General features: G+C 37.2%; 1 protein-coding gene across 1 annotated transcript; it reads left to right on the top strand.

Moving 5' to 3' along the window:
* On the top strand, nt 1-26,824 carry GFRAL (GDNF family receptor alpha like). The gene is made up of 10 exons (XM_026034296.1): nt 1-22; nt 2,845-2,967; nt 9,135-9,293; nt 10,806-11,234; nt 11,550-11,606; nt 12,299-12,626; nt 15,153-15,412; nt 18,656-18,754; nt 24,640-24,721; nt 25,688-26,824. Exons 1-10 carry the CDS (start codon nt 1-3, stop codon nt 25,773-25,775), a joined length of 1,647 nt encoding a protein of 548 aa, XP_025890081.1. The 3' UTR covers nt 25,776-26,824.
* Nucleotides 26,825-27,793: the final 969 nt, after the last annotated feature.

Here is a 27,793-nt window from a genome sequence, read left to right as displayed (position 1 = left end):
ATGGCCGCGCTCCTGGGCCTCGGTAAGTGCCGCTCCGCCCGCCCCGCGGGCCCGCACCGCGCTGCGCGGCCGCGTCCCTGCCCGCCGCGCGCTCCGCATCCCGCGCACGGGCCCCGCGCTCCGCATCCCGCGCACGGGCCCCGCGCTCCGCATCCCCGGGCGGGGAGCTGCGCAGCGGGGCTGGGGCGGCAGCGCCGGCACCCGCACAAAGTTGGGAGACGGGGAAAAGCTCTCGGGCGTTGGGACACAAACGGCAGCGTGTGTCCGCGGAGGGGAGCGCTGAATGCTGCCGGGGCTTCGGGAAAGGTTGTTGGTATTTCCACTTGGAAATGGGGGGAAAAAAAAAGAAGAAAAAAAAAAAAAAAAGAGGGAAAAACAACAAAGCAGGCACGGGAGTTGATAGAAGACATTACAATGAAAAACACATTCCCAGGTATAAACAGCTTTTTAATTATTTTTTTAGACTTCCATTTTCCTTTCTTGCTTTTTCTATACGTACTGCTTCTCTCCTTAACTACTAAACTAAATTCCTTTTCTGCCATTAAAACCATTCTGAAGGTGGTTTGTATTCCAGTAGAATTAAACTTTACCACATCTATGCCCCTAAATATATAGCTGTAGTTTACTTTTTCCCTTGAAACTAATTTCCTTGCTGCTCTTGGGGCTAGATAAGGAACCACATCCTSGGAAATTTGAGTTTCCTATTACTTATTACTATCTGCCAGGTAATAATCCTATGGTCTTGAGAGAGACACTACAATTCCCCTGTGCCTCAGTTTCCCACGTGAAAAATGTTAGTATGTTCTTTTTCTTCTACATTTAATTTTAGACACTAAGTTATTCAGATTGGGAAATCTATCCATTTGGGCAGCTCTCCGGTAGGTCAGAAGACACCTGTAAAAACATATAAATGCCTGTAGAAATCTAAATTTATGGGTTTTTTTTTTTTTCAAATTAGATGAAATCTCCTGTAAATTAGTTTCTGTTTGYAAAGTAACTTGTAGATCCCATAAACTTTCTAAAGTGAGGTGTAGTGCTTCAGCACTCAAAACACTAAAGAACATAACTAGAGTTACCATTACTGAAGTAATGGTTATCAGCTTAAATAATTGCATAAGTAATGCTACAAAAACGTGGATTCTAAAGTTAGAAAGGCCAGTCTCCTGTATGTAAGCTTGCCACTCTAGGCCATTGCCATTAGATGTGTCCTTTTCTTCACCTGAAGAAGATTCAATCATATTTATTACTTAACATTCTGCTTTGCAAAGACATCTCTTCTTTTTTTGTGGATAAGTTTTATCAAGGAGCAGGAGCTGCTGATGAGCTGCTCAATCAGTCYTTACTTTGAACTATTCATTTTCAGTCCCTGATTCTGGAAAAAATGTCTTAGTGGGAGGAAGTTACACAGTGTCTTTCTGCTATGGACCCCAGTCAGAGACGTAGATCTTCCCCACTGTTTTAGTAGCTGCAAAATATGTAAATCGTCATCCAGAAAGAAATCCTTTCTTTACATTTTGCACYTAGGTTCTAAAGTTCGTAACTTTATAGCCTTGCAGTGTCTCTCTCACCTGTAAGGCATATGGAGAATGCTTTCTGACCAGAAAGTATTATCTAGATAAGGAGCAAATAACTTCACARTTAGAGCATGTAGAGATAGTCCTACGAGTGGCATTTGGTCACGGGGATGTGAAGCTGTAGGAATAGAATAGAGAGACCACCCAGATGTCCCTCAGTAGCTAGCCACAGGAGCTGCTCTTACYGATCACTCTCCAAGCTGACTGCCTGAAGGTTAAGTGAGCAGCTCAGTTGGAGGTGACTGACCTCACAACCAGCTCTTCTTGGATCTCCTGGCTGGGAGGAATATGCAGATTTGGGAAAGGAATAGCCCCAGCTTCATCATCTTATGGCAAGTCTGTGTGACTCCCACAGATCTCTGAGGCACACTAGAAGTTCCTGCACCCATCAGGTATAAATTACTAAATGGCACTGCATCTTTATCAATATGTCTCCAGAGAGTGTTCCCTACAGTGGCACGGTCACAGGAAAGCACCATTTCCAGAAGGGATGACATTATCTCTAAAGAGYTGCAGCTGTTAAAGTTTATTAAGAGCTGTATCAAATATCTACAGTTCATTTCTCTGGACAGGACATGGACCCAGAGAATCCCYAGAGAATACTTCATGCCCCTTGCAAATGATGCTTAAGGATTTAAAYAATGCTGAAAGTTCTTTAGATTCCACATAGACTTGCCTAAAGATCACACAATGAACACAGATCTAGGAGATGCAGAATGTCCTTTAATATCCAAAAAAATTACTCCCAGCAGGTGTTTGACAGCTAATCTGATGAGGCCTGAAAACAATGTCTGAAATTTAATTTTACAGAAAATTAAGATATCTGATTTTCGAATTAGAAGATGTGTTATCATGGGAATGTTCATGAAAGAGCTAAATACAAACTGATTTCTCTTTACTTAGCAAAGCAATCTATTTTTGTACTGATAAGGCAGAAGTGGTACCGATTTAAACTTTCCTCTGAATTTTTTACTTAGTCTTCTTTTTCATAATTAATTATGGATCTCATCATAGCAACAATTTTTATATATCTATGGAGTGATGTCATCTATAGCTTTGATGGATGTTCATCAACTGACATGATTTTACAACACTGTAACTTTGAATATTTAGAAGTTAAACAGTAGATTAGTGGATGAGAGGAAAGTTTTAAGTTTTAGCTTTTTTGAAATGATGAGTTGTAGTAAATTATAATGTTATAATTCAAATATAATTTCCAAAGGTAAGTACAATATCTGCTTTATTAAATAGTCATAYTCTGTTTTTACAGTGTTGCTCATATACTTCACAAGTGTATCTGCTGCCTGTGAGCATTTGGGGGAACAGTGTATAAATGTTGCAAATGGATGTGAGAGTGTCTGGAACATTGTGGAGGATGTCTGCAATATTTCAGGTAACTATTTACAGTACACATGGAATTATCTTGAGTTGATGAACGTTTGCATGGTGTATATTGCTAGGGTGACTGAAGGAAGTCAGGGGGATTTCAAAGTGCAAATGACAGCAGCAGGCAGCCGACCATCTCCTGAAATTCTTGACTGTAGTCCATGTAGGAGTCTCAATGTCCAGTCTTGAGTGCAATAAACTGCCTTCCTGGAATGTAACTGAAGTAAAAATCTGAATTCAGTGGAAATTGTGCTGCTTGGAGATCCTGCTGTTATCCAAAGCTAGCATTTATTTTTGTTATGAACTAGGAAATCCTGTCTTTGTTCAAAAAAAAAAAAAAAAAAAAGAAAAAGCCTCCACCACCACCACCAAAAATAGAAGAGCAGAAGAGCAGCTGATTTTGTATCATTCCTGAGGCAATGTAGTAGTTACGTATAATAATTTTTAAAAACAGCATTGTAATAAGAAACAAATAAAACATGCCTCAAAGGAAGTTGTGGAGAGGCATATTGTATTTGCTCAGTGAGTAGTACCTACATGTCAAAGTGATCCATATCCAGGGAATGTTGGTACGATAAATTGCAAATTATTAATATTATTAATTCTCCTTCAGTGGTTAAATAGATTCTTACAATAATGAAAGCAGAAAATCAGTCTCCATCTTTTCATGGTTATGTTAGTAAAGAAGTCTAGGTATTACTGGTTTGGCCTGAAGCTCATTCTAATCCCTAATGTAGTCAGATGGAAATGTTCTTTTTCCCCAACAGTCTATGGTCTTCTTGAACTCACTGCTTAAAATTTCTTGGGTATTAGTCACCATCTCTTGCACTTACAATGAAACTTTCCTAGCTCCAAGCTAACTGAACAAAACTCTYTCCTGGGAATGGTAGCAGGTCCACGCTACCTTCTTGCAGCAATACCTGGAGAGTGCTAGTTTGCTCAGCCCAAACTAGGTACCATGCAGAAATGCAACAGTACAAAAACATCCACTTACCACTGGCCTAGCCTCGACCTTATTCGTAAATGTAGCCAAAGGGATTTGGACACGCTACTGCCACTTCTAGCAACTTAATTCCAAAATATAAATTTGAAACCACTGAGAATCAGTGAGGTATCTACATTTCATGGAGATCTATCTAAGTGTCCCTGGAAACCTCCCTTCTTTTTATATTGACACTGCCTGGACAAAAGTATCCATGTCCTGATGCCATAATCTGTTCCCAGATRCAGCAGAGTTCATAAAATGAGCTATCTGGCTTTACCTCTGGATCAAGCCCCACATTTGATCTGGAAGGAAAATCCAGGCAGGAGAAGACACTACCTGACTCCCTGCCTATCTACAGTAACACCAACCTGTAATGTGAAATGGCTGAAAGTCTCTGTCTTCTAGATTAGTTGCAGTGGTTTGAGTGCAAGTCTCCCAGGTCACAAGACAGCATTTAAAATACAGCAAAAATTTCTCCGTGTATTCATTCTCAGTGTCTGCTCTTCTGGATACATACATATTTTGCATAGAATGTCTGAAAATACTTAAAAACATTGAGAGTAAGTGGAAAAAACACTATATTCTAATGATTTTGACAGTCCTGAAAGGAACTAGTTTTCAGTTCATGTGCTACTGAGTCTTATACAAAAATTTTATACAAAATATTTAATTAGACCAGTTTCAAAAGCTACAGTTGGTACTGAAAGATAAGTACTGCAATATGAAGTGCTTCTAAGGTCAAGACATTCACCTAAATATGAAATCTGAATGACACAGCCCTCTTTTCTGCATCAGAGGAAAAAGTTAATCCTGCTTCTCTCACATTCTGCAAAAAGCCCTGATTAACATCAGGGCTGTTTGGCCTAACGGGCTGTGACGAAGAGAAGTCACCAAGCATGACGAGGGCTGTGGATTCCCTTTTGGATTTGTTGCATTGACCYCTTTCATTTGTCTGGTTACAATACTCCACTTCCTTCACACATTCTCCTGTGTGCTTAATTACTGGGTCAGAGAAACCTTCTGAAAATGAATTATTTGTTTCAACTGTTTGGCAACTTTTTGTGTCTGCATATTTCCTTAGGATAGCAGCATTTGGCAAGGATCATCCAGCATTGCAGGACAGTTAGATATTCTCTTATGTCTGGAAAAATGTATTATAAATATAGTTAGTGTGGTCCATGGATCCAGAGGCTATGAACTCCAGTCAGAGAGATGATATTTCTCAGAAAACCCACCGGAACAGAAACATAAAAATATTATTAATAAGAATAATTTTATACCACCAATGAAGAGTACTCTACATGYACAAGATGGAAAGCTTCATGTATGGGCTGAGACACCCTCAGGGTGTAACATGAGCTTATAGGTTGGTGACAAAAAAGGGCAAATATTCCTTTTACTATGTTCTTTGAAAAAAGCTAAGTATGGATTACAGTTTTTCTTTTACTCTAAGGTGCAAATTCCATAGCTCATTCCCTCAGGTTGCAATCTCAGTATGGAGTTTATAGATTATGATGACCTCTGTCTTTTGTTCTTCAAAGCAGGTCTGGGGACACTAATTGGAGCACCGTGTTTCTTTTCTCAGGCAAACTGTTTAGCAGCACATCCAGCAACTTTTTCTGAATTTCAATTTTTGGTCTTCCAAGGCCTTCCTCTGCATTCCTTTCTGTGCCATAATATAGTGAAATATCTTCTGGGTCAGGATTGGAAAAGGCTAAAATATTTAATCTTGACAGAATCAAAATATTTCATTCTGAAAATGAATTCAGCAGTCAAATCTCCAGCATTACATAATGAAGGATTTTAAGCTTGATTTGAGGGTTGCTTTTGCTATTTATTTATTTATTTATTTATTTATTTATTTATTTATCTATCTATTTATTTATTTATGTTTCATGAGAAAAAAATGCTGAGACCTGGTCTAACCCAAATAGCACTTTTCCTTTATTTTTTCAAACCATCATTTTCAAAATCATCATTCTGAAAAAAATACAGGTTGCTATCAATTATTAAGGAATCATACTGTGAATTATATTTGGAAGTAAAGTTTACTTTTCATATAGTCACAGAATAATACAATGAGCTTGAAAGGGGCTTCTGGAGATTTTTGGTCCTACCTCCCTGCTCATAGAAGTGTTGACTAGAGCAGCTCATCCAAGACTATGTTCATTTGGGTTTTGAATATTTTTGAGGATGGAGACTCCAATATATCTCTGGGGAAAATTTGCTCCAGAGTTCAATCATCCTCAGGATAAAAAAGTATTTTCTCATGTTTAAAACATTTTTAAAATTTCAGTTTGTGCTCATTGCCCTTTGTCCTGTCACTGCACAACACTGAGGAAAGTCTGGCTCCACTTTCTTTACTCTCCCCAACCAGGTATTTATTCACTTGGATAGGACCTTCCCAAATCCCTCAGTCTCCCCTCCTGTTTCAGATGCTCCAGTCCTTTCATCAACTTTGTGTCACTTTGCGGGACTCACTCCAGTGTGTCCACGTCTTTCTAGTACTGGAGAGCTCAGAAGTGGCCTGGCATTCCCACAGTGGTCTCACCAGGGCTGGCTGAAGGAGAAAATCCAGTACTTTCAACTGCAGTCTTCAGATGCAATTCCCTTGGAGATGATTAAAGAGCAGACTACACAAGGAAAAAAAAAGATTATCACTCTGGAAGTGTCAGCATCTACTCTGTTCTGCTTCTGTTTGTGGTTATATATGTACAAATTATGTACATACAAATAAATAAAATTATGAATAATGGCTGCCAAGCATTAAGTCACAGAGTATTTTTCATAAATGCCTTGGTAGCATATGCATGAGCTAAAATATATTACCTAGAACTAATCTACGATAAAGCAACAATAATTGAAAACCAGCAATAAAATATTTTCTGCTGTTCATTACAGCTGAATCAACACAGAGTACAAACAGACCAATACAGATAATAGGTTATTTCCACATTGCTTTTAAGAGGCCAGGCAGGGGAACTCTATAAATCTGCTGTGCTTCCTGATTCTGTCCATGCCCTTTGAATGTTCATAGCCCCACAACCATTGCGTCTCAACCCTCGGCTGTCACATGCTATATTTCGGTGCAGCATGTTCACAGTTTAGAAGGGCATCCTGAACACTGACAGCATAACTGACTAATGAATGCAAAATATTAGTGCCATAAAGGTGGGTGAGTGAAGTGGGGCTGGGCAGTAAAAGATACTAGGATCTGTTTCTTTTTCTGTCACTTCTACACTCTTCTACCCTTCATATGTCCTGAAACCCATGAGATCACATGTCCTGGAACTATGAGATAACATTTTATGCTATCCCTTTCTGGGTTATTTCTTCTTTCCACCCCTGGACGTCCTCCCTCCAAAGTTCTCTCCTGAAATTAATTCATTATCCCTAACTCTTTTGATAAAATGTAAGGAAGAATATCCAGCCACCTATTTCCATGAACTCTTCAGTTCTCATAGTTCCTTTGTCATGAGAGCCTTTCAAATCTATTTTTACCATGAGGGAGTCTCCTATGTCTGTGATCTTCAGTACCTCCTATTAGACTTCCTGATCTCCCTGGCTACTGGAGGGAAAAGAAATATGAGGGCTAAGGTCAGGATTGTTAATCTTTTCTAGAGATGCATATGGCAGTTCAGAGGTGGGATTGGAGAGAGACAAGAAAGCCCAGGCATCGTGACCTCCTCCTGTTACTGCTAGAAGATGTGAAGTGGGAGCAGTGGCTAGGAGCTGTAAATCTTGCTGGGCTGGGGCACCCCTTGTAGTGATTCCCCTTTCTAATACATCCCAATGCTCCCTAGCTACCAACAACAACTGGATACTGATTGAAAATGGATTTTGGGGTGGTGGACTGGAGACATGCCCATGCGTATAGTAAATCTTCATTCCTTCAGGCATAAGCAAAATGCACTGCTTCCTCTTGCAGACCTTTGCCCAGACTGCCTTCTACTGCTATTCATGTCACTATTGTGTAATTGATAATAACAGCCTGTCAGTGGCAGGTCACATAAAAGCATCATGATGACACACAGCTTATAACTTTCATGATGGCAGTGATGACACAGGGCTTATAAATTTGMGTTTTACTAGAGCACATGATCCCTGCTGCTTCAAACTGGTCACCTGAAAAGCAGTGAGGTAGGAAGCCAAGCATCATTTCAATGAGGCAGAAATAAGAATCTATACATTTAATGATTAAAACAGCTCCTCATGCTGCCTTGTCAACAACATGGATCTTCTGACCCGTACAGTCCTGTGGCTAAGTATTTTAACATAGTTAATATTCATGAATCAAAGAAAGAAATGTACTGGTCTGGGGAGCTGCAGACCTGTTTTGGTGAGGTAGAAAATAACAACTTCTTAAATGATAATAAACTACTTAAACAAAATACTTCTAAAACTATTTAGTCCTTAAAGTTTGATTGATCAATTGAACACGATTGATCAATTTATCTGTTTGCACCACAAATTACATATTMTTTCTTTTTTTTTTTTACTGTTTGTAAAAGTCTGCATGAGTGTCTCTGCCACTGAGTGCACAGGCAAGCACCTTGCTTGAAGCTGGAGTGGCAAACTGAGGCTCTSCATTTTGTCTGTTGATGTTCCAGATTAACAGCCCTGTTATTTTCATAGCATGAGGTACCTCATTCAGCATTGAGATTTCCAGCCTCACAGCCAGGCATCTAATTTCCAGGCTGGGACAAGATGAGTATTTCGATGCCTTGATCCAGGATATGCCCACAAGTTCGGATGCATTTTTTCAGCTTGATCTCTGTACCTCACCTACCTAGAAAAAATATTTCTATTTAGTGAGATTCAACACAACAGGTTATGCTGGCTTACCTCACTACAGACCCTYGTGGATATAGACCCTTAAATGAACTCACTTATAAGCCAAAAGCACACTAATCCTGTTGAATTCCTGACAAAAGTAATTATTTTAAGGTTTTAAGTATTTTAGGTATCCGAAATGGGACAGCCATTCTGGTAAGGGATCAGCTTGAATATTGCACCCRCATCTTTGTTACATCAGACTGAATATTATTTTAAAATTGTGAATTATGACACATTTTCAGTGTGACCATCTTCTCCTGGAAAAGCATATTATTTTTGTGATGAAATTGAATTGTTTTATGTAACTTTATCCCCTAAGCATCCATAAATATTATTATATTTTTAATTGTGAGTTCTAGGTAATAAATGCAAGGCTGAAGGTGCCGTTGGCTGTAACACAATCATCCAGAGGCTGGCTGACAAATATCCGGTATTAAAAAACTGCGTCTGCACCACAGATGGTTTATGCAGCATCACAACACTGTTTGAGAAAGAATGTGGCATTAATAAAGGTAAATAATTAAAGATGACATTTTAATTATGCAGAACAAAAGAAAAAGAGAACTTCTGAACTCTCATTTTAACTAGTCTGGTTGGTCTACATATTTCCCAAACCTGATAATTTCCCAGAAATCCTTTTTTTTTCTTTTTGTCTATTCTATGACATTCACATTCCAATACACAAACAAAATTTCATATTTATTTTGAAATAAAATAACAGAAAAAGAGAATCTATGTGAGAAATTTAAATGGTTTACAAAGCTCTTGCTCTTGGAATGCAGGAGTGAAAATATGTGTCTTGCTCAAGAGAACTTAGGCATGTCTGAGTATAGGCTGTGTACAGAAACACGCACATTCAGCCACCTTGTTAATGGGACTGTAAGTGGGGCTGTTCATCTCTGTTGTAACTGTGTTGCACTGTGTTATAGGAGCATATCTAGCATATCTACTAGAGGTTAATGGATGTGGAAAATACTATTACTGTCTTTATATAGATGTTCTTACTGCATAAAATACATCCTTTTTTAAATTCCATTATAGTCAGTGGGCCCAGAACTCTTTTTGTGTTATTACTTAATACACAATAACATGAGAACTTTTTCTCCTGAGAAAGCTTATTTCTACAAATAAGAACTACACAGAAAGGCTTTTAGTTTCTGATCCAGTGTCTTCTTGCACTAAAGAATCCAACACACGAGAGGTAACATCAGACAATGAATGTATATCTGGAAAGTGAGCACAGAGGCTGCTTCTCCTCTCTGAGACATCCTTCCATACAGGCATCAGGCAGCGTATGTCATCAAGCAGTAAAGCATATGGCTTTATTGCAGAGGAAATCAAGAGCATCCCATTCTGAAACTCTTTGCCCCAGACGAGAAGAGTGGGTATCTTAAGCCTGATGTCAATGTCGTCAAATGAATTGCTTTTGCTTCTAGTAATGGAAGTAATTTTGTATTTTTGTTGATTAAACATGATTGAATTTCTTGCCAGTATAGCAAAAATATTGAATAAATCGCACCATTACTGGGTTTGCCTATAAATGAAGAACATTTCATAGCTTTTAGGGCTGGCAGATACTTTCAGAAGTCATTCTCCCTATCCATATTGAACACGTATTTTATGTAATGAACCATCCCCTGCAATTGCCTTTTCTCCTTGCAGATTATAGAGTGAATCTAGAAGATAGGACATTATATGTCCAATTTGTAGGTGGCTACAATTTTGTGAGATGAATCTCTTTACGCAGTCATTTCAGTGAGGGTGTCTCGTTTTATGGTTAGGAGCTGAACTGCTAAACTAGACTGCATGATGCAGACACTAGGGCACAGAAAGCACGAGAAAGATGCATTACTGTGCAAGAATCTGAAATGATTATGTATGGGCATAGCACTGAATTAAATCATGGCATAGTCACAGCTATTTAACTAATTTTCTTGCATTAAGACAATTATTCTTTTCCTAAATTTGTTCCAAGGTGACCAGGACATTTAGTCACTTATCTCTCTTTATGCCTAACTGTACAGAATATTTGGATACTTCCTTAAGATCCGATACTGACCTGAATTTCCGGCAACATCAAAATTCCAAAGACCAAAGACCCTTCAGCGTGTTGGAGAGTGAGTGCAGTGCTGCAAAGCAAAGCTGCCGAGAGGACCCTTCCTGCTTTACAGCCTATAAGCACTTCCAGCGCGCGTGCCAGGCAGCGGCTGGGAGATGCCGGCTCCGGATGGCCACGCAGCAGTGCCTGTCAGCATGGGAAGAGCTGAGGAAAACAGTGCTGGGAAAATGCAGGTGCTCAGAGCCGCTTCAAAAGAGATGTGTTAAAATATGGAAGGGAATATTTAACAACCCCTGTTTACAGTATTCTCAAGAGAATCGAGCTTCAGCATATAGTGAAGAAGAAGACAGTAAGGACAATGATGATGAGGAGGAAAGTCAGGACATTGACACAGGTTAGTGTGATTCCAGGGTTCTGATGTCCTTTGTACTGACAGAATTCCACATGTTTGTGGAAAAGGAAAATTATGCAAAGAATGTTTTTGAGAACCACTAGGAGGTTGTACGCACTCGTCCCAAAATCTATGAGTATATGAAACAATATTTTTATAGTTTGTGAACAAGCTGATTATTGTTAACTTGTTTTATTCTTTTTATTTTTACAACTGACTCAGTTCCAGCATCACAGACAGTACTTAAAAGTTCTGAAGTAAGATAAGACATTATTTATCATTGCTGCTTATGCCAATATCSCTATCATTTTGTTCTAGGTAATGCTGGTATGGAAGCAAAATTACAATGGAATTTATCTACCCTCTCCAAGCAAGGTAATTCAGAATTTATTTATGAATCCTAATAAGTGGTTAGCTCTGTTTTAAGATAATGAGCAATCTATTTCTGACTAGATTAAAGTGACTAGTTTTAATTAAGATTAATAAAGAGCAGGGAGCCAATAGATTCCAAAATATTATCAGTTAATTTTCTGCGTATTTAAGAATATCAGAGCTGATAGGTTGATCATGATCCTGATAGATTTAAAAAGGCAAACATTTACACTTTTTAAGGTCCAAATTATCTGGGTCTTTCTGGAAGATTTTTTGCATAGAGGCACCAGAGCTAGCTTTAAGAATGCAGCAATGACATTTATATAATCTTCTTCATTAGCTATCATGAATCATAATTTAAAATTAAATTTAGACATTTCAGCAGTTTAAAGTATTCACCGGCATTCTAGAAACCTTTACAAGAAAGGATATTTCTTCTGCCACTTTTCACTTCCTGCTCTCCCGTTACATGTCAAGGCCAGAAATTTGCAGGAGGGTCATTTATGAGGCCCCAGGGCTGGAGAATTTTGAAGAATGTGCAATGGCCTTTAAAAATGAAATGTTGGTAAAGGTGAATCAGAGTTTGTGGAGTCAGACTTGTCTTTAACTGGAATACTGAAGGCAAAACAACTCTCCGTCAGTATTTGAGATACGCTCTCTTACGATTACATTTTAAAAATCATTATTCTTTTTAGGACACACAGCAAACAGAACCTGTTTGGATGTGAACAAAGAGTGTGTTGAAGATGAAGTATGCAACAAACAGTTGTCCCTGTATCTAAAAGGTTGCTCAGTAAATAAAAAATGCAACATGAAAGAATGTCAAGCAGCCATAAGGTTCTTCTATCAAAACATGCCTTTTGAGATTGCCCATACTATGGCCTTTTGTGATTGTATCCAGCCTGATGAATCTTGCCACAGAGCTAAAGAACTTCTTCATGGCAAGCCCTGTGCAGTGACTGCAGTTCCTACTCCCTCATGTCTAAATGTAATTCACATGTGTGAGGAGAATGACTGGTGCAGGTAGGTAGAAAAAAGTTTATTTTTCCTACATTCTGCCATGTCATGTGCATGAGAAGAAGGGTTTGACTGAATAATTATATATGTGTGTATGTCATATATCTCATCTGTAGCAAAACATTCTTATGTACTGCATCTATGCTGTATTATTATTTGTATCTGATCTGCAAAAACATGTTTTATGGATGAAAGCAGTGGAAGGCCTGCTATTTTTTACATTTTAGTCCTGATATTCCAGTTAATTGAGAATTCTGGAGCCCAGTCTTAAGCAAATCATAGTGTTTAATGCTGCCATTTATTTTTTGGACAAGACCTGATAATCACCTTGTATCCATGCTCCAGACTATTCAGATTTCCAAAGTATGTTCTAAAATCCTAAAAAACTGTGTTGTAAATTCCTCTTTCTCTGGTAGGTGATGAAGTCTAGAGGAGGCAGATCACAACTGATATTCCCTCTTATTCATTATGCTGTTGTTATTGATAGAATCCAGATGTTATTAACAGCAAGAAGATAATCCCACAACATGTTCACTTTTTCACCCACRCACCTTTTTTTTGCACACATATCCCCTCAATGTCAGTTAAAGCAACAGTTGGATGGCCAACCCCAAATGAAAACTCAGAGAAGTTGGGTTGTCCTTGTGGCCCAGGAGCTTCCAGAAAGCACTGAAAGAAACACTGAATGTTTACATGAACTTCTTTTCCAACCAAACGTACTTAGATTTTATCAGTTTAGCATGCCCAGTTTTAACAATCAGAGAGCTAGGTTATCTGTCACTTGGCACAGACATCAGACATTATGTTCTCATCTGAAAAGTGACAGCAAAATGGCCATTTCACCTGCATGTCTGTCGTAACCGTCTGTATCAACTGTGGTAATTTTCTAAGTAAAATGAAGATTCTCTTTGAGCTAAGGTCTGCGATTTAATATGAGCTTTTGTTCTGCCTGTGTTTGATGACTCTTAACACATTTTTGCTGGACAAACTATGTGCTTCGGCATTTTCATTACCACTTTCTTCAGATAACACCTGCCAGTCTGCACCTTTGCCCTCTAGCAGTTTGCACAAATTATACAGCAGACTGGGCAAAGTTTGTTGGGTTAAAATAATTACCTGTTCCACTCAAGAGTATGATCCTGTGGCTGGATTCATCTATTTCTGGATCCTGGTTGGACTGTTTGTTAAATTTTCTATTTACTCTTTTCTACTCAGACTGACTGGCATGTGAAGAACACTCTTGCTACTCTGACACACGCGTAGGCCATCAACATGAAGAATAACATAGGTTTCAGATTTTATTTGGTTTTAGAAARCATACATAGTGTTACTTAATTATCACCATTTGTGGATGGTCAATTACCTCACTTATTTTTCAGTGTGGTCACTGTATCCCATGTGGATCAGACATGAATTTTACCTCATAACATGTTTTGGTAGCATTAATGTTTCCTGACATTGACAGTAAGTGAACATAATCAGAAAAATTACTRTGTAAATTATGGCTAGCTATATTGAAAAATTAGGGGGTGAACCAAGATGTTTCCATTAACACAGAGGTGGCATCTGCTTTGAACCCCTTTGCCTAAATAATTAAAACACTTATAAATAAGGTCCTAACTTGCATCATAACAATTCATATTTTTCAGAGTGACTCGCTTTTTAACAGCTAGACAATAGCAGCACTAAATTAATAGAAAAATCTTTATGATTAGAGGCAAAATATATTAATATATTATTGAGCAATATACAACAACATTTCTATTCTCATTGAAATTTTATTATAAGTAATAAATTAGTTTCTAATCAGATTTTTTTTTAGTTAACCTTTAATAGATATTTTCTATTGTCATACATAGTGTATCAAAGGCTAACATCGTCCTACCTCAAGAGAAAATAAACTGAAGCCATCTGAGATTAYTGAGCTGGAAAAGAAATTAATCCTTCCTGTAATTCATCTCCATTATCAACTAATTTCTAAGTCTAATGTGTGTAGCTGAGTTTTGGTCTAATTTACCCAGATTTTTTGACATTTTGCATCTTCTTAGTAGACATTTATTTTTTTTAGCACTGGATGTAGATTATGCCAAATAAATATTCATTCTTCCTATCATGCTATGAAACAACTTACCCAACAGGTGTTGAAAGCCCCTGTTTCATTTTTATTGCAGTAATCAGTTTTATTTCTTTACCCACATTCCTTTTCTGAGTATCTGAGATTGCTAGTATCCACACTGATTTTTACTGTACCATGGGAAATCTCCATAGGTACTGACTTGGAGTGAAGTTGCTTTTTCTCAAAAGCATTTTGAATAAAACTCATGTTTTCCTCAAATTGTAATCTTGAAATTTCATAGCAATCAATCAGGGTAAATTGGAGCAGAATTTAGATCAGCTGCCATGAAATACTGTGCTTATTAAAGTTTAAGTGCTATTTTTGGAGAAATTATCTTTTTCCAATTATTGTGTTTTTTTTTTTTTTTTGAGAAATCACAATGTTTTTGAAATGTCATGGCCTATTTCTTCTACCAGGAAAAAATACAAAACTTTTCGGTCCAAGTGCTGGAGACACGTGACAAAAAAATGCTATGATGATGAAGCTTGTCTTGAAACTTTGCTCAAGGACGACATCCCGTGTTCTGCAAGCCCTGCTTGCCAAGCAGCCTACGTGGGCACGTGGGGCACGGTGCTGCGCGTGGGGTGCTCCTGCCACCACTCACCTGCCTCGGAGCAGCCCTTGTGCGAGCTCTTCCAACGCCTGCTCCACAGCAAATCCTGCCTCAGCCAGCTACGTGAGTAATGCATAACCCTTGAAGGAAGGATTGGTTTATAGGCTTATTAAAATGCTTGTTCACACCCAATTCTCTTAGCAGCAACCCCATTCATTACACCTGGAGCTTTTAATTCAAGTTGAAACGTGAATTGTTTGTGCAGTTTTTTCTCTCGGGTATTGGGAAATACTTCATGTTAGCAGTAAGCCCATAAACTGCCTACATGACTCATTGCATGGATTTGTTGGAATGACCACAAAAGAACAGTTTCCAGGGCCTGTAATACTATGTAGATTAGAAAAGGTCCAAAGCATTTCTGTCATTGGTTAAATGTCATGCTTTGGTGCAGTATTCTTACAAATAACATGGTAAATTATGTTATTTTTTCTTTTCTTATTAGAGTCTAAATATTAGTATACCTTACTCTGTAGTTTAGCTAAGGTATGTTTAGAAAATTATTTAATAAATGATAAAAAATACCTGGCATTGCAAGAACAGTTCAGTTCTGTTGTGAAACCTAATAGAAAATAAGAGAATTAATGGTCTTCTGTGACCAAATAGCTTCTTTACTGAAATAAGGTAGAATACTAAACTGAAACAAATGTTTTTTTCTGGCTTTAACCTCTGAATACAGATCTTGCCTGTAATTAAAATGAGAAAATTCATAACAATGCATAATTTGCCCTTTTTTGATAGTAATTTATGTACTTGTTATTTGCTTTACGTATGGTGGTACAGTATGTTGCAGGTCCACCATTTAATAGCAAATAGTTTAAACTTCTTGTGTTCAGAATATTATTAATAGTTTTTAGTTTCATTCTTGTTGAATTCATGTCTATGTAGCTACCATCTGCCAACATCTAAATGCATTTCTGAGACACTATTCTCACAATTTAGGTTTTAGACTTTGATCCTCAGGAAAGACCCTGAGATTAACCCAGAGCAACTGTGCTTTCTCAGAACCATTCAAGCCTTTTAACTGCTAAACCATCTATTTGTTTTTGTTAAATACAAAAGCCATTGCCAAATACTACTTAGGGAACTATTAAATGCAGCAAATGGCAAAATGGGTGCATTTATTCATGTTTTAGTGTGGTTCAGGAATTTGCTTTTGAAGCAAGTCCTTAATTTCTCCCCATTTCCTGCACTGAGCTCCAAACTGCTGGGTGGTTCTTGGGCAGGCAATCCTTTTTGGGTGAAATCCTTTTTGGGTGAAATCCTTTTTGGGTGAAATCAAGCTGGAAGGTTCGTCTGCTGCATCTGCAACACTCAAGCTACCACCCATCTCTGGAACCAGACTAAGACCAAGCTCCCCCATCTCCTCAAATCCCCAGATCCACACAGTTTCACACTCAGATCCATTAAGGTCAGAACTTTTGCTGGATAAGTCATTTTGGAGGACATTATTTGTTAATATAGTGTCTTTCATACCTTATATTATTCAACTTCTATACTCTCAGCCTAGCTTGGGAAAAGTAACCTTTCATAATGATTTCAGGGAAAAGTAATGTCAGTAATGACTATTTCAAAATTCCAGYCTAAGGTCTGACATTTAAAAATACATCATAGTTTTCTATATGCATTTCACTGAATTAAGCAGATTTTTTTTTAGTTTTAGCAGCCAGGGTGTTGTCAGTTAGAACTGCTTAACTTTTGTTTGCCACTCTTAGAATTCGAAGGCTAACCAGAAATGAAAATTAAGTTGTTGAAACACTGCCCTCAAGCTTACACAGTCAGTACTAAATTTCAGACTCTGGCATGAGTTTATAAATTAAATATAAACTTCCCTAAAAAAGGGATACCAAACAATTTTAAATTTGAGACAGTACCAGCTGTGGTGTTGCTAATGAGCATTATTTATTTGTTTGTTTGTTTTATGGCTGTATTTTATGATCCAAATGAGTGATCATGTAATGAGACTAGTTGTTATTTACCTATAAAGCAAAAAGATGACCCTCATATTATAATAATCAAATAACTGTTCATCAGCTGCTGCCATTCCCTGAAGCAGTTTCAGGGTAAAATGCTGTTCATGATGGAAACTTTCCTAATCCAATTGGGAACAAAGAAAAAAATACTTGCTTGCTCTTGTGGCACTATGAAGTTCCTGCCTATTAAAGAAAAATACTCTGGGGATCTGAGACCTTGGCTGAATATAGGGTTGACATCTACCTCACTGAACATTTATGTGGTGATTTGTGAGTTTTGCTTCTGGGTTTTTGTTTTTTTTTTTCCCCTAAATGCCCAGCCAGGATGCAACTAAACTACCAGAGATGTGATTAAGTTGGTCATTGTGAGACTGACAACTTTTTAACATCGAAGTTTCTCTGAGTCGGTAAATCCAGGACTGGCGCTTCCTGTAAATAGCATTTTCACCATTACACGGCACTGCCTTGCTGCACATATTTGCTCTTTGCTCAGTAACACGCAAGAACTGCAAGTATCTGTCTGCCAAATGAGAAAGGAGCATCATGTAAACTAGTGCCAGGGTAGGATCTGTGGCTTTAGAGGAATAAGTAAAAATACAGATGAGATAAACTAAAATGTTATGTTAYGTTTCCAAATTATAATAATTTGGGGTTCTACTTTTGAATGTTATAGAAATAATGTGCTACAAAGAGATTTAGTCCGGAGCTATTTAAATGCTATTCCAGGCTACAGACATCTTATTTTTTTCATTCCTTTAGGGAATAAAAAGTTATCATGTTGCTCCTGTTTGTGTGAATGATTGTGCATGTTTCCGAATATTCTTGCCTCCCACTCTGTACACTCTTCTACTCAGGTTGACCTTTCACTGGACCATTATACTATGAGATACATATTTTTAGATACATTCATGAAATTATGCTGATAAGTAAGGATTTATAAAAGAGAATTAGCTTTTGAAATTGCTTCAAACTAGAATTCATTCCTTATGACTTCTGTTTTTTTTTTTTTTGGTGTGCCTATATCTAAGCTTGTTTTTGGTTTTTTTTGTGTGAAAAGAGAATGTAATCAGTTCATATGAGAACATTATTTTTTCTTTAAAACACAATCTTTTTTTTTTTTCATAAAACAAACTCGAGTGGAGAAGCAACTGAGATAAAAACGGAAGAACCTGTATTCTCTCATTGATTTAGTTCATTGAATATCAATAAACAACACTTCTAAAAAGCTGCATTTGTAAAATTCTGTGACTTCTATCAAAACAAGAGGGAAGAATATTTGCCTAAGTCATCATTTTAAAATCAAATTTTGAATAAGTATTTTCTTTACAATATCCAGGTCAAATCCCGATTAAGAAAGGAGACTTCCACTGGGTAAATACAGAAATACCAGGAGAAAAGCTTTCYAGAGCACAGCTGCATTCTTCTCCAATTAACAGTGAGTTACAACCAGTCACTTCATGTTTTTAACAGAAGAACTCTTAAAATTTCTCATGTGTATGACAGGGCAGACTAAAGGTTGGAGCCCTTGGATGAGTTCRGGAAAGTGAACTAACTCTATCCATGGCTGCCCCATTCAACATAATGTGGGCAAGTCTTTCTACCTGTTTGTCTTAGCTTATATAACTGCGGAATAAATATAATGAGTTTGACCCAGTTTTGCTGATAAGTGGTTTTGAAATAGATGGCTCAAAATCACTATATTATAATTGGGGAAAATTAAGCTATTAGGCGTGACAGAGCCTGTCTGTCCATATAGTCATTAGAGAGCAGCCCTCTTCATGTGCAGTATCAATGATCAACTTTGATGTCACACCTATTTCTCTTGTAGCTCCCTTGATGTTTTCTGCTGTCGAGGTTAGAACTACTAAATTAGGAAGCCCCAGTAAGTGGCTTGAGAAGGGTATTGTGTCACCTTCAACTGACATTACCTTCTCGTGCAGCAGAGGAGCCTTTCATTGTACATCCTGATATCTCACAAGCTGAATAGCTGCGTCTAGTTTTGTTTTCAAGCATATACAACACACAACATACACAACACAAGCTAAGGGATATTGAATTAATATAAAAACTCTCTTAGTTGGAAGTATATTATATTTCCTTTTGAAGGACCCCATTACAGAATGAAAACACTGGAAAGATATTGCATAAACATTCACTGTAATGAGAAAGATCTGTTCTCCTTTATATGGAATGGATTACAGCACTCTAGGCATCCTATGAATTAGTTCCCAGAAATGGTCACACTGAGCATCTTTTACAGTGGACAAAGCAATTCAAGCTCTGTGCACAGTAGAAAATACAGGATATTCTGTTATCTCTATCCTTCAGCTATCCCCGAAGTGGGAAGTATAAAAATAGACAGTCATGACTAGGATTCCTGAGATCTGCGTGTGAATAATTAAGCATCCATCAGTAACTTTAGCAGTAACATTACTTACTCAAGAACCATGATGTCATCTGAGTGCTCTGTGCAGTTAACAAGGAAATTCGGGGTCTATCAGAGGAGGACTGATCCCATTTTAGGCTGTCTTTGCTGGCATCCAGAGTGTCCTTGAAATGTCACCTGCTCTTTACTGACTACAGGAAGGGGGGCGAATCTCCATCTGGAACTTTATTCTAATTTTTAACTAATTAAAGTTAATGGAGAGAAATTCTACTCTTATCTGAGGGAATGTCAGGTACGAGGAGTTTCACCTCAGTGACTACTATTAACTGCATATTTTTTCAGTGGTTGAAATGTATTATGCATTTTCCTCAGAAAGCCAGATAAATGTTTGCAAAAAATAGGCTGCTCCAAGTTAATTCTCCTCCCACTGAAGTCTGAATACTTTCCAAAATCCCGTCCTTGAAATCCAACAGAATTTTGGATGGCTTTAGAAAAACAACCAGAATGCTGACCAGCTGACCTTAAGCTTGCAATAAAGTACTCCTCCTATTGGAGCTGTCATGTGCACTAGCGGGGAATTCTTCTAGCTATAAATGTCTCATAGGAAGCCAGGTCAAGGAGAAGAATCTGATTCAGAATATCTGATGATAAAAAACATATTGCAATTTTTTTCATAAATCTTATTGCCAAAAATATAGCCTAGTATCTTATGTTCACATGCTAGGAAACGTGCATTATCCTAGCAGCAAGGGCGTTTACAAATGTTTACAAAACATTTTTCTTTACTAAAATTAAATCACCAGCAAAATCTCAGGTTGCAGAGGCAAACGGTTCAGTGGTCAACCATGGCCTTTGTTGGCATGAAGATATTTGCCAAACTTGCAAAGTAGGAGATGAAATTTGCAGATATCTTGTTCTTATATCAAAATTTCAGAAGGATCCTTTATCAGCTCGCCTTTGAAAGACAGAAGACAGTTACTTTTGAGAAAGTTTCTCTTTCCCAAAATCAAAACGATGACCATCTGCAAATGAACATGCTAGGAAGGAAAGTCTGTACTTCTTCAAAATTATAAAACTGAAAAACAATAAGATCTCTATCTTCTGTTCAGTGGCACTGGAAAWCATGATGTTGAAAAGGATTACTTTCAAGTAAAAGAAATGTTCATACTAAGYAATAAATATTAATATATATATTTACAAAAAATACAACATTATTCAGAAGAAATAATATTTTTCTGGCTTTTGATGCAAACAAAGGCACTTTAGTGTGAATGTGGTAGCCAAATAATTTGAGTCGAGAGTATGGGATATTCAGTTTGGATGAACAAATACACTATTATGATGCAACCAGTTCCTGTGGATTGACTGATCCACAGAGACACACTTTCAACCTATAATGAAAACTCCAATTATTCCATTTCTTGATGAGAAAGGGAAAAGTGTGGCCACAAAACGTTAACTGCAGAATAGCTAATGCCTGAAGTTTCACGTGCTCCAGTATGTCATATATCAAAGGCTTTAGYCTCCTAAATATAGTTTTGATGCCCAGGGTTTTTCAAAGCTCATAACTGCATTTACACTCACTTGAACACCCAGGAGGGTCCATGGAAAATTATTCACCTGGAGATTACTATATCCCAGGTATGAAGATATGATGTGGGCAGTCCTGATCTTACAGAAGGTAACGAGTCTTCTGTCGTAGCTTTAGCTAGGGCTGGAATCCTGTGTCTGTAAAACAACAGAAAATGATAAAGCCTACAAAAACACTCCAAACTTGAAAAATGTTTACCTAGTTATGCACTTTCAGCCTGTTATTGACTTTATCCTATGCAAATTATGCCCATGATTTTAAAGATTCACATCATTTACAAGATTACTGCCTACACTTTAATTTGAAAAATGATTCATGTGTGAAGATAAGCATTTACTTTCATCAGTGTACAGCTTTAGAGCTAAAGTATTCTTTGGCTGAATAAGGAAGCTGAGAATACAGAACTGTTATCTGCTTTTTGTGAGATAAAATAAAATTGTGCTTAACCCAAAACTGATGAAATTAATCTTATTTTCCTCTTTAAGTGTAGAGCTATCAGATATTTTCTATTGTGAAGTGTTGCTGTACTGCAAATCTAGATAAACAAGTAATTGGCAGGGTTTATCTATAATTATACCAGCTGCTGTGGGAACTGAGATTAGTTCAGCTCTGGCAACTTTAATTTGTAAAGTATGAAACATCATCAGTCTCATTGTTTTATAAATACAGAATAAACAACCTGCAGGTAGCCAAGAGCCCTCTGCGCATCAGCTGGAATTAATCTGCCCAATGAATATTCACAGTATGTATACATAAACAGGTAGATTGAGAGATGAAAGTAATTCCGATATTTTTTCCACCTGCTGAGCCAGTTATCCTTCCCCAAACTTTACCATAGAAATGTCCCTATATCTGCTAYAGAGAGCACCAACTCCTGCCTCAGCGGTACCTATCCCCAGTTGTCATGTCCATGTGTGTTCACCATCCTGGGAAGGGCAAGATGTTTGCTACATGCCACACTATCCTGCCCTATATGCACCCTACAGAGYTGCACTGCCCCTATAGGACTTCCATAGCCTATGTCACCAGAGCTGCGGCTGCTCTGAAAGATGGAGCTGAAAACATCTCAAAATATTTATATTCCTTTCTCCTGAACACCAAAGAACCCAGACTCGAGTTCTGCATCTCAGTTAGTTGAAGAGAATCTTAATAAATATAAAACCAGAAACCGCTATTTCTTAGGAGATTAGAAAAACAAACATGTGGGAACAATACTTTTTTTTTTTTTTTTTACCATTTCTGCTGATAATATGAAAGCATTCCAAATTTAATAGTGTTTTTAATTCTGAATGATGGATTTGTCTGCTTTCTAGCGAGTTGTGATTGAGGACACAGCATGAGCAGTAAGGTTGGTTACAGAACCACTCCTACAAATGTGCTTAATTACAGTTACTGCTCTCATTTATTTCAAGCACTGTTATTTAAGCCTATGTCATAGTTTCATTAGTTGTCTATAGAGAGATACAGATGTTGGCACATATCTGCACAGGTACGCACATAGACACATATGTGTGTGTGTGTGCACACATATATGTGTGTAGGTATGAATAAATATAAGTGTATGCATATTTAGGTTATCAGTATCACGCATACCGTGATTTAAACGGGATGATGCAAAATTTTATGCCATACTGAAGTTTAAACGTGTATTCTGATAGTTTTCACGGAGAGGATTTTGGATGGACAAAGAATTTCATATCCGTATTTCTACTTTTCCATTGCACTATTTTTGTTTTGACAGCTGAATGACTACAGATGACAAGTGAAAATAAACATTTTGCTTCCACTTGATCATTTTATTTGAGCATTTCTTTTGATCAAAATTCAACAATATTTCCAATTTTTTAAAAATAATTGCTTTAAAATGTCACAATGAAACAATTTTTTGACCATCCAGCAGATTAGCTGGATGTAGCAGTAGCATATTGCTACTGCTTGATTTTTTCCCTAATATTTGTGGAGATTTAAAGTGATTTAAAAGCTTCCATTTGTCTTAAATATATACAAATCTCTCATTCCATTTCAAAATTAATCACAAAATCTTGTAGCCCTTACAGCTACAAGTGACTAAGTATATAATCAAGATTCAGAAAGTGCAAAAAATATCCAACATTATTATTTTCRTAAATATTACAATTTGAAATAAATATCATCATTTGGGAATGGGAAGTTTCTAATCTATTTTAAAAGCATGATATTAGCAGTCCTCTCACTGTATAAAAATTGATCCCTTTCATTCCAAGATTCATTATATTAAATCCCTTTCAGTAACTTGCTCCTTGAAATGCTGTGTTTGTTCTACCTAACAGGTGATTATCCTTGTTTTCACTCCTGTAAACAGGAATTTATCATTGATTTCATTTCTTTTACCTGCTTCTTGCAGGCCCAGTGATGGGGCTACATCTCCCTGGGGGGTTATTTAGCTATCAGTATAAAGTGGAACAGTTTAGGAATGGGTTAAGCCAGATTTTGCCATCCTAAGTTGGGGCTTCTGTATCAATAAAATGTATTTAATTGTGTAAACAGAATAGAACCAGTGCCACAAGGAAGTATTATGCTTTATGCTTTATGCTGGTGGACCTGGACTAGAGTCCTGTTGTTAAGAAGTCTAAATCACTGAATTTCCCCATTCCCAGATTCTGGGTTATTATTGCATTCTGAACTGAAAATTTACCTCAGAATACTTTGTCAAAACTGATGCATTCCCTCACGCAAAATCAATTTCCCCTCATTTTCTGGAAGACAGAAGTTGAAACAATTCCCAGTTTTTCCTCAATAGTTGGATATTTTAGCACAGAAGGCATGTAAGTGATTTGTTGGTCAGAAGCCCAAAAGAAAGGAAATTCTGCAGGCATAAGGCCCAGAAACATAATGCCAGGTCYCATTTTACATGAGTTTGATCAGGGATTGCTGCACACTGCAATTATGGTAATATAGCAAAAAGAAAAGGAGAGTCTAGAAGATAATTAAGATCCAGATCTCTAGCAATAAACAGAATAAAACTAACACCTTAAAGTCAGCCAGGAAAATATTCCAAAATGCAAATCAGAGTAAAAAACTTGTGCAATTCCCCAGGAGCACTAACAAGCAGTTCCATGCATAAAAGTTGCTTTTGGAGTTAGCATTTACTAAGAGGATTCCAAAAGCTATTTTGCACCAACTAGTGAAGGAAGAATAGTTACTACTATTTAAAAAGAAGGAGAAAACATGCCTGTTTTCTCCTTTTAATGATACTCAATTTGGTTACAATTTATCTTGCATTTGTATGTATTCAGATCTCAATCCTGATTCTGATTACTAAAGATATAATTTTTTATGCCTGCTTTCTGGTTTTGTCCTCTAGGTGAGACAGTCTACATTATTGCCTATTCCTCCTGCATGGTTCTCATCCTAGGAATAGTCCTGTTGACTCTTCTAAAGATCAGGTAATTTGATAGGAATATTAATCTTTGGTTCTAGGAAATTGGAAAAGCAGAAAATAAACTGTTTCGGTGCAGTTAAGAGGTTGGCACTGTGATCATCTTCAGAACGAGTACAGCACGTCCYAGGGATGGAAAGAGCCGACGTTGCAGGTGTCAGCAAGAAGAAGTGAAATACGAGGCGTATCTACAATGCCCGCCATTCATACAGAAATCTGGGGTTTCTGAAGGTTTCATTTCCTGTCCCCTGGCAGGGGAAGGTGAAATCTGAATTTGAAATTCTGGGAGGCTACAATCTTCGCCCTKCAGCAGGCAGGGGAAATACAGAAAGGAAATGAGCATATTGTAGCGTATTTAGAAACTGAACTGCGAATGCTGCTATTACAGTTAATATTGTTGCCAACTACTATTATTGCTGATAGGATTCTGTAAACATTCCCACACATGCAGCATGGAAAGCTGCACATTCACCGGCGCTTGCTAACAGAACAGAAATGTGCATTCACTTAGGCAAATGAACATGGCCTTTCCTTAAATGATACATTTTCTTGGACCAAATTAAATGGCCAGATTTCAAGAATTACACTGTCAGATGATAGGTAACAGAACATGATGTAGCAGGAGCTATATATAGYGGGAGGGATATTGAGTCAAATGTCATTATTAAATTCAGAGACAGATCAAAGAGGACTCATGCACAAAAATGCAAAAGGAAAGTCATATATATGGGAACAGAGGCTTTCTCTTTAGCTTAGCATTTATAGGAATAACAGCATATAAATAAAACTCAGATTTAAAGAATACAGGGAGTGGAAGAAAGAACAGCATATTAATAATGGTGCAGGGAATTATTTTATACCACAATGTCCATCGTAAATAGAGGGGAATTTTGCCATTGATTTCAATTAAGCCAAAGTTCAACCAAAAGCTGTATAGTTTAYTGTTAAATATATGCATGTTCTTTGTTTTCAGAGCCTGCAGAACAAAATATGAGTCAAGAAGTCCCTCGCCAGACCATTCTTCTGAAACATTTATGGTGCATTATAAAAGTCACAGATGAACTACTCTGTTGCTTGTGCTTTTTAAGGCTGTTCTTGAAAGCCAGCCCATTRTACATATGCGATAATAAAGTATATATTAGAAAACATACTATAAATTATGGAATTTTGTAGTTGAGCATACAAAAGAGTTTTACATTTATTAACACATATTAAACCTTTCACAAGCTAAAAAAAAATAGAACTGTATTATTTTCATTTGTGTAGATTCACAGATCTGCCTCAGGCTGCACATTTACTTCATCTTTCGATTCAGGCAGCAATGGTATAAAGGCTTTATCAGCATGAATCTTTGCAACGCACCTAGGAGTGACAAAATTTGAAACCCACCCTTGTGATTTGAACCTATCTGGTGGAAAGGAARAGACTCAAAAAACATTTTGGAGGGATTGAAAAAATGCACATTTGCTACATTTGTGTACCAGGTTCACTTAATACAGGGAGAGCAAATATCCCACAGACATTTGTGTGGAAGCCCTCACAAGTAGGCTGGAGGTAGTTTGACAGTAAAGCACTTTCTTGCATAGCAGGAGATCAGGTTTTAAGGCCAATCACTATGAAGAGGAATGCAAGTGACTATTGGGACTAATATGTTGAGCACTGTATTGTTGCTGGAAAGATAAGCCATTATCATCACTAATTAGTCTTTCTCCATTAATATGCTGCAATAAAGATGAGCACTGCCAATTTGAAAAATGGTAATTTTAGAAAACTGTTTTGGTATCTGAATGTTTTAGTGGCCTGAATCCAAGTGGTCCCTTTTTGGGGGGKCTTATTAAAGTGCCTGTTTCTATAGAGAGAAGTTAGGACCCGTTCATCACCTGGGTTTCCTATTCATGCTGTCCAGGTAGCACCTGCAGCGCCTGATTGAACACGTGCACATGGGCCCTAGCACACCACACTGCATCACACCTTGGGGCTTTGTGCTCTGGATTTCACTCTGTAGCTAAGTTATTTTGCTAGGGCTAAGCTTTTATTTATTAGCAACTGGTTGTCTTTAGCATATCTTTGTTCTGGATCTGATCAGCACAGAATAATGGATTGGCATTCCTTGTATTACTATGTTACCATAAGTAGCATGTGTATAAGTAGCATATATATTATCTTGTTATGATAACATATGATGAATTAATTTGATTTTCAAATAGATATATTTTAATTTTCTGAAATTTTTATTTGTGATTTTACATACTGGTTCAGTTCCAAGCTTAACTATGATTGGCGCAGATCTAGGGCTAGAAATTAAACATTTCTGAAATGATCAGAAGAGCAGGAATCTCTACTCCTTAAATTGACTTTTATTTCTGGCTCTGATAGCTTTTGAAATGATTTACTGCGTACAATCCTACGGTGGAAAGTTTTAGAGATCTTAACAATTATTCTAGCATATCTTTCCTCTTCCCTTGCAACATGCAAAAAACACAAATTTCCTTCTTGGCTGGCAATCAAACGCTATCTCCTTTCTAGATCAACATTTCTGCAAAAAATGCAATGGATATTAACAGGGGAAAATTGACTATTTTGCTATTCAGAAAAATCTCCTACATAAACTCACCAATTAGCCACATTTATTATATTTTCCCATCACACATATTCCACAAGTTTTTTGGGAGTTGAGATTAACATTCCTAATCTTCAAACCCTAAACAGAAAATTTTTTGAGAATATTCTTGAGAATACATTCTCAGGGTTGAATAAAAACTTTTTTTTTTTTTTTTTATTATGGGAAATAAACATATGAAACAAATCCTTTGCAGGCTTTTCGTCTGACTTTAAGAAACAATGATGCAGCAAATAACAATGTGTTCTGAAATTTGCAGAAGTCCAATTATATTCAGACTTAAGTAGACCTCTTTATTCAACTAAAAGAACCATAAAGACTTTTCTTGTAACTTTTTATCTTAAACCTTTTGTTTTCTAATAGTTTCATATTTAGATGTTAGGAGCTCTCTGCATATGCATACTTACACACACATATATGTATGTGCAAAATGTGTTTGAAATTGTAGATAGGTATGTG

Source organism: Nothoprocta perdicaria, unplaced genomic scaffold (assembly GCF_003342845.1).
Source record: "Nothoprocta perdicaria isolate Ctin4 unplaced genomic scaffold, notPer1 scaffold_141, whole genome shotgun sequence".
NCBI lineage: Eukaryota > Metazoa > Chordata > Aves > Tinamiformes > Tinamidae > Nothoprocta > Nothoprocta perdicaria.
The sequence above is the reverse complement of the archived record's forward strand: the minus strand, read 5'-3'. Positions and strand labels throughout refer to the sequence as shown.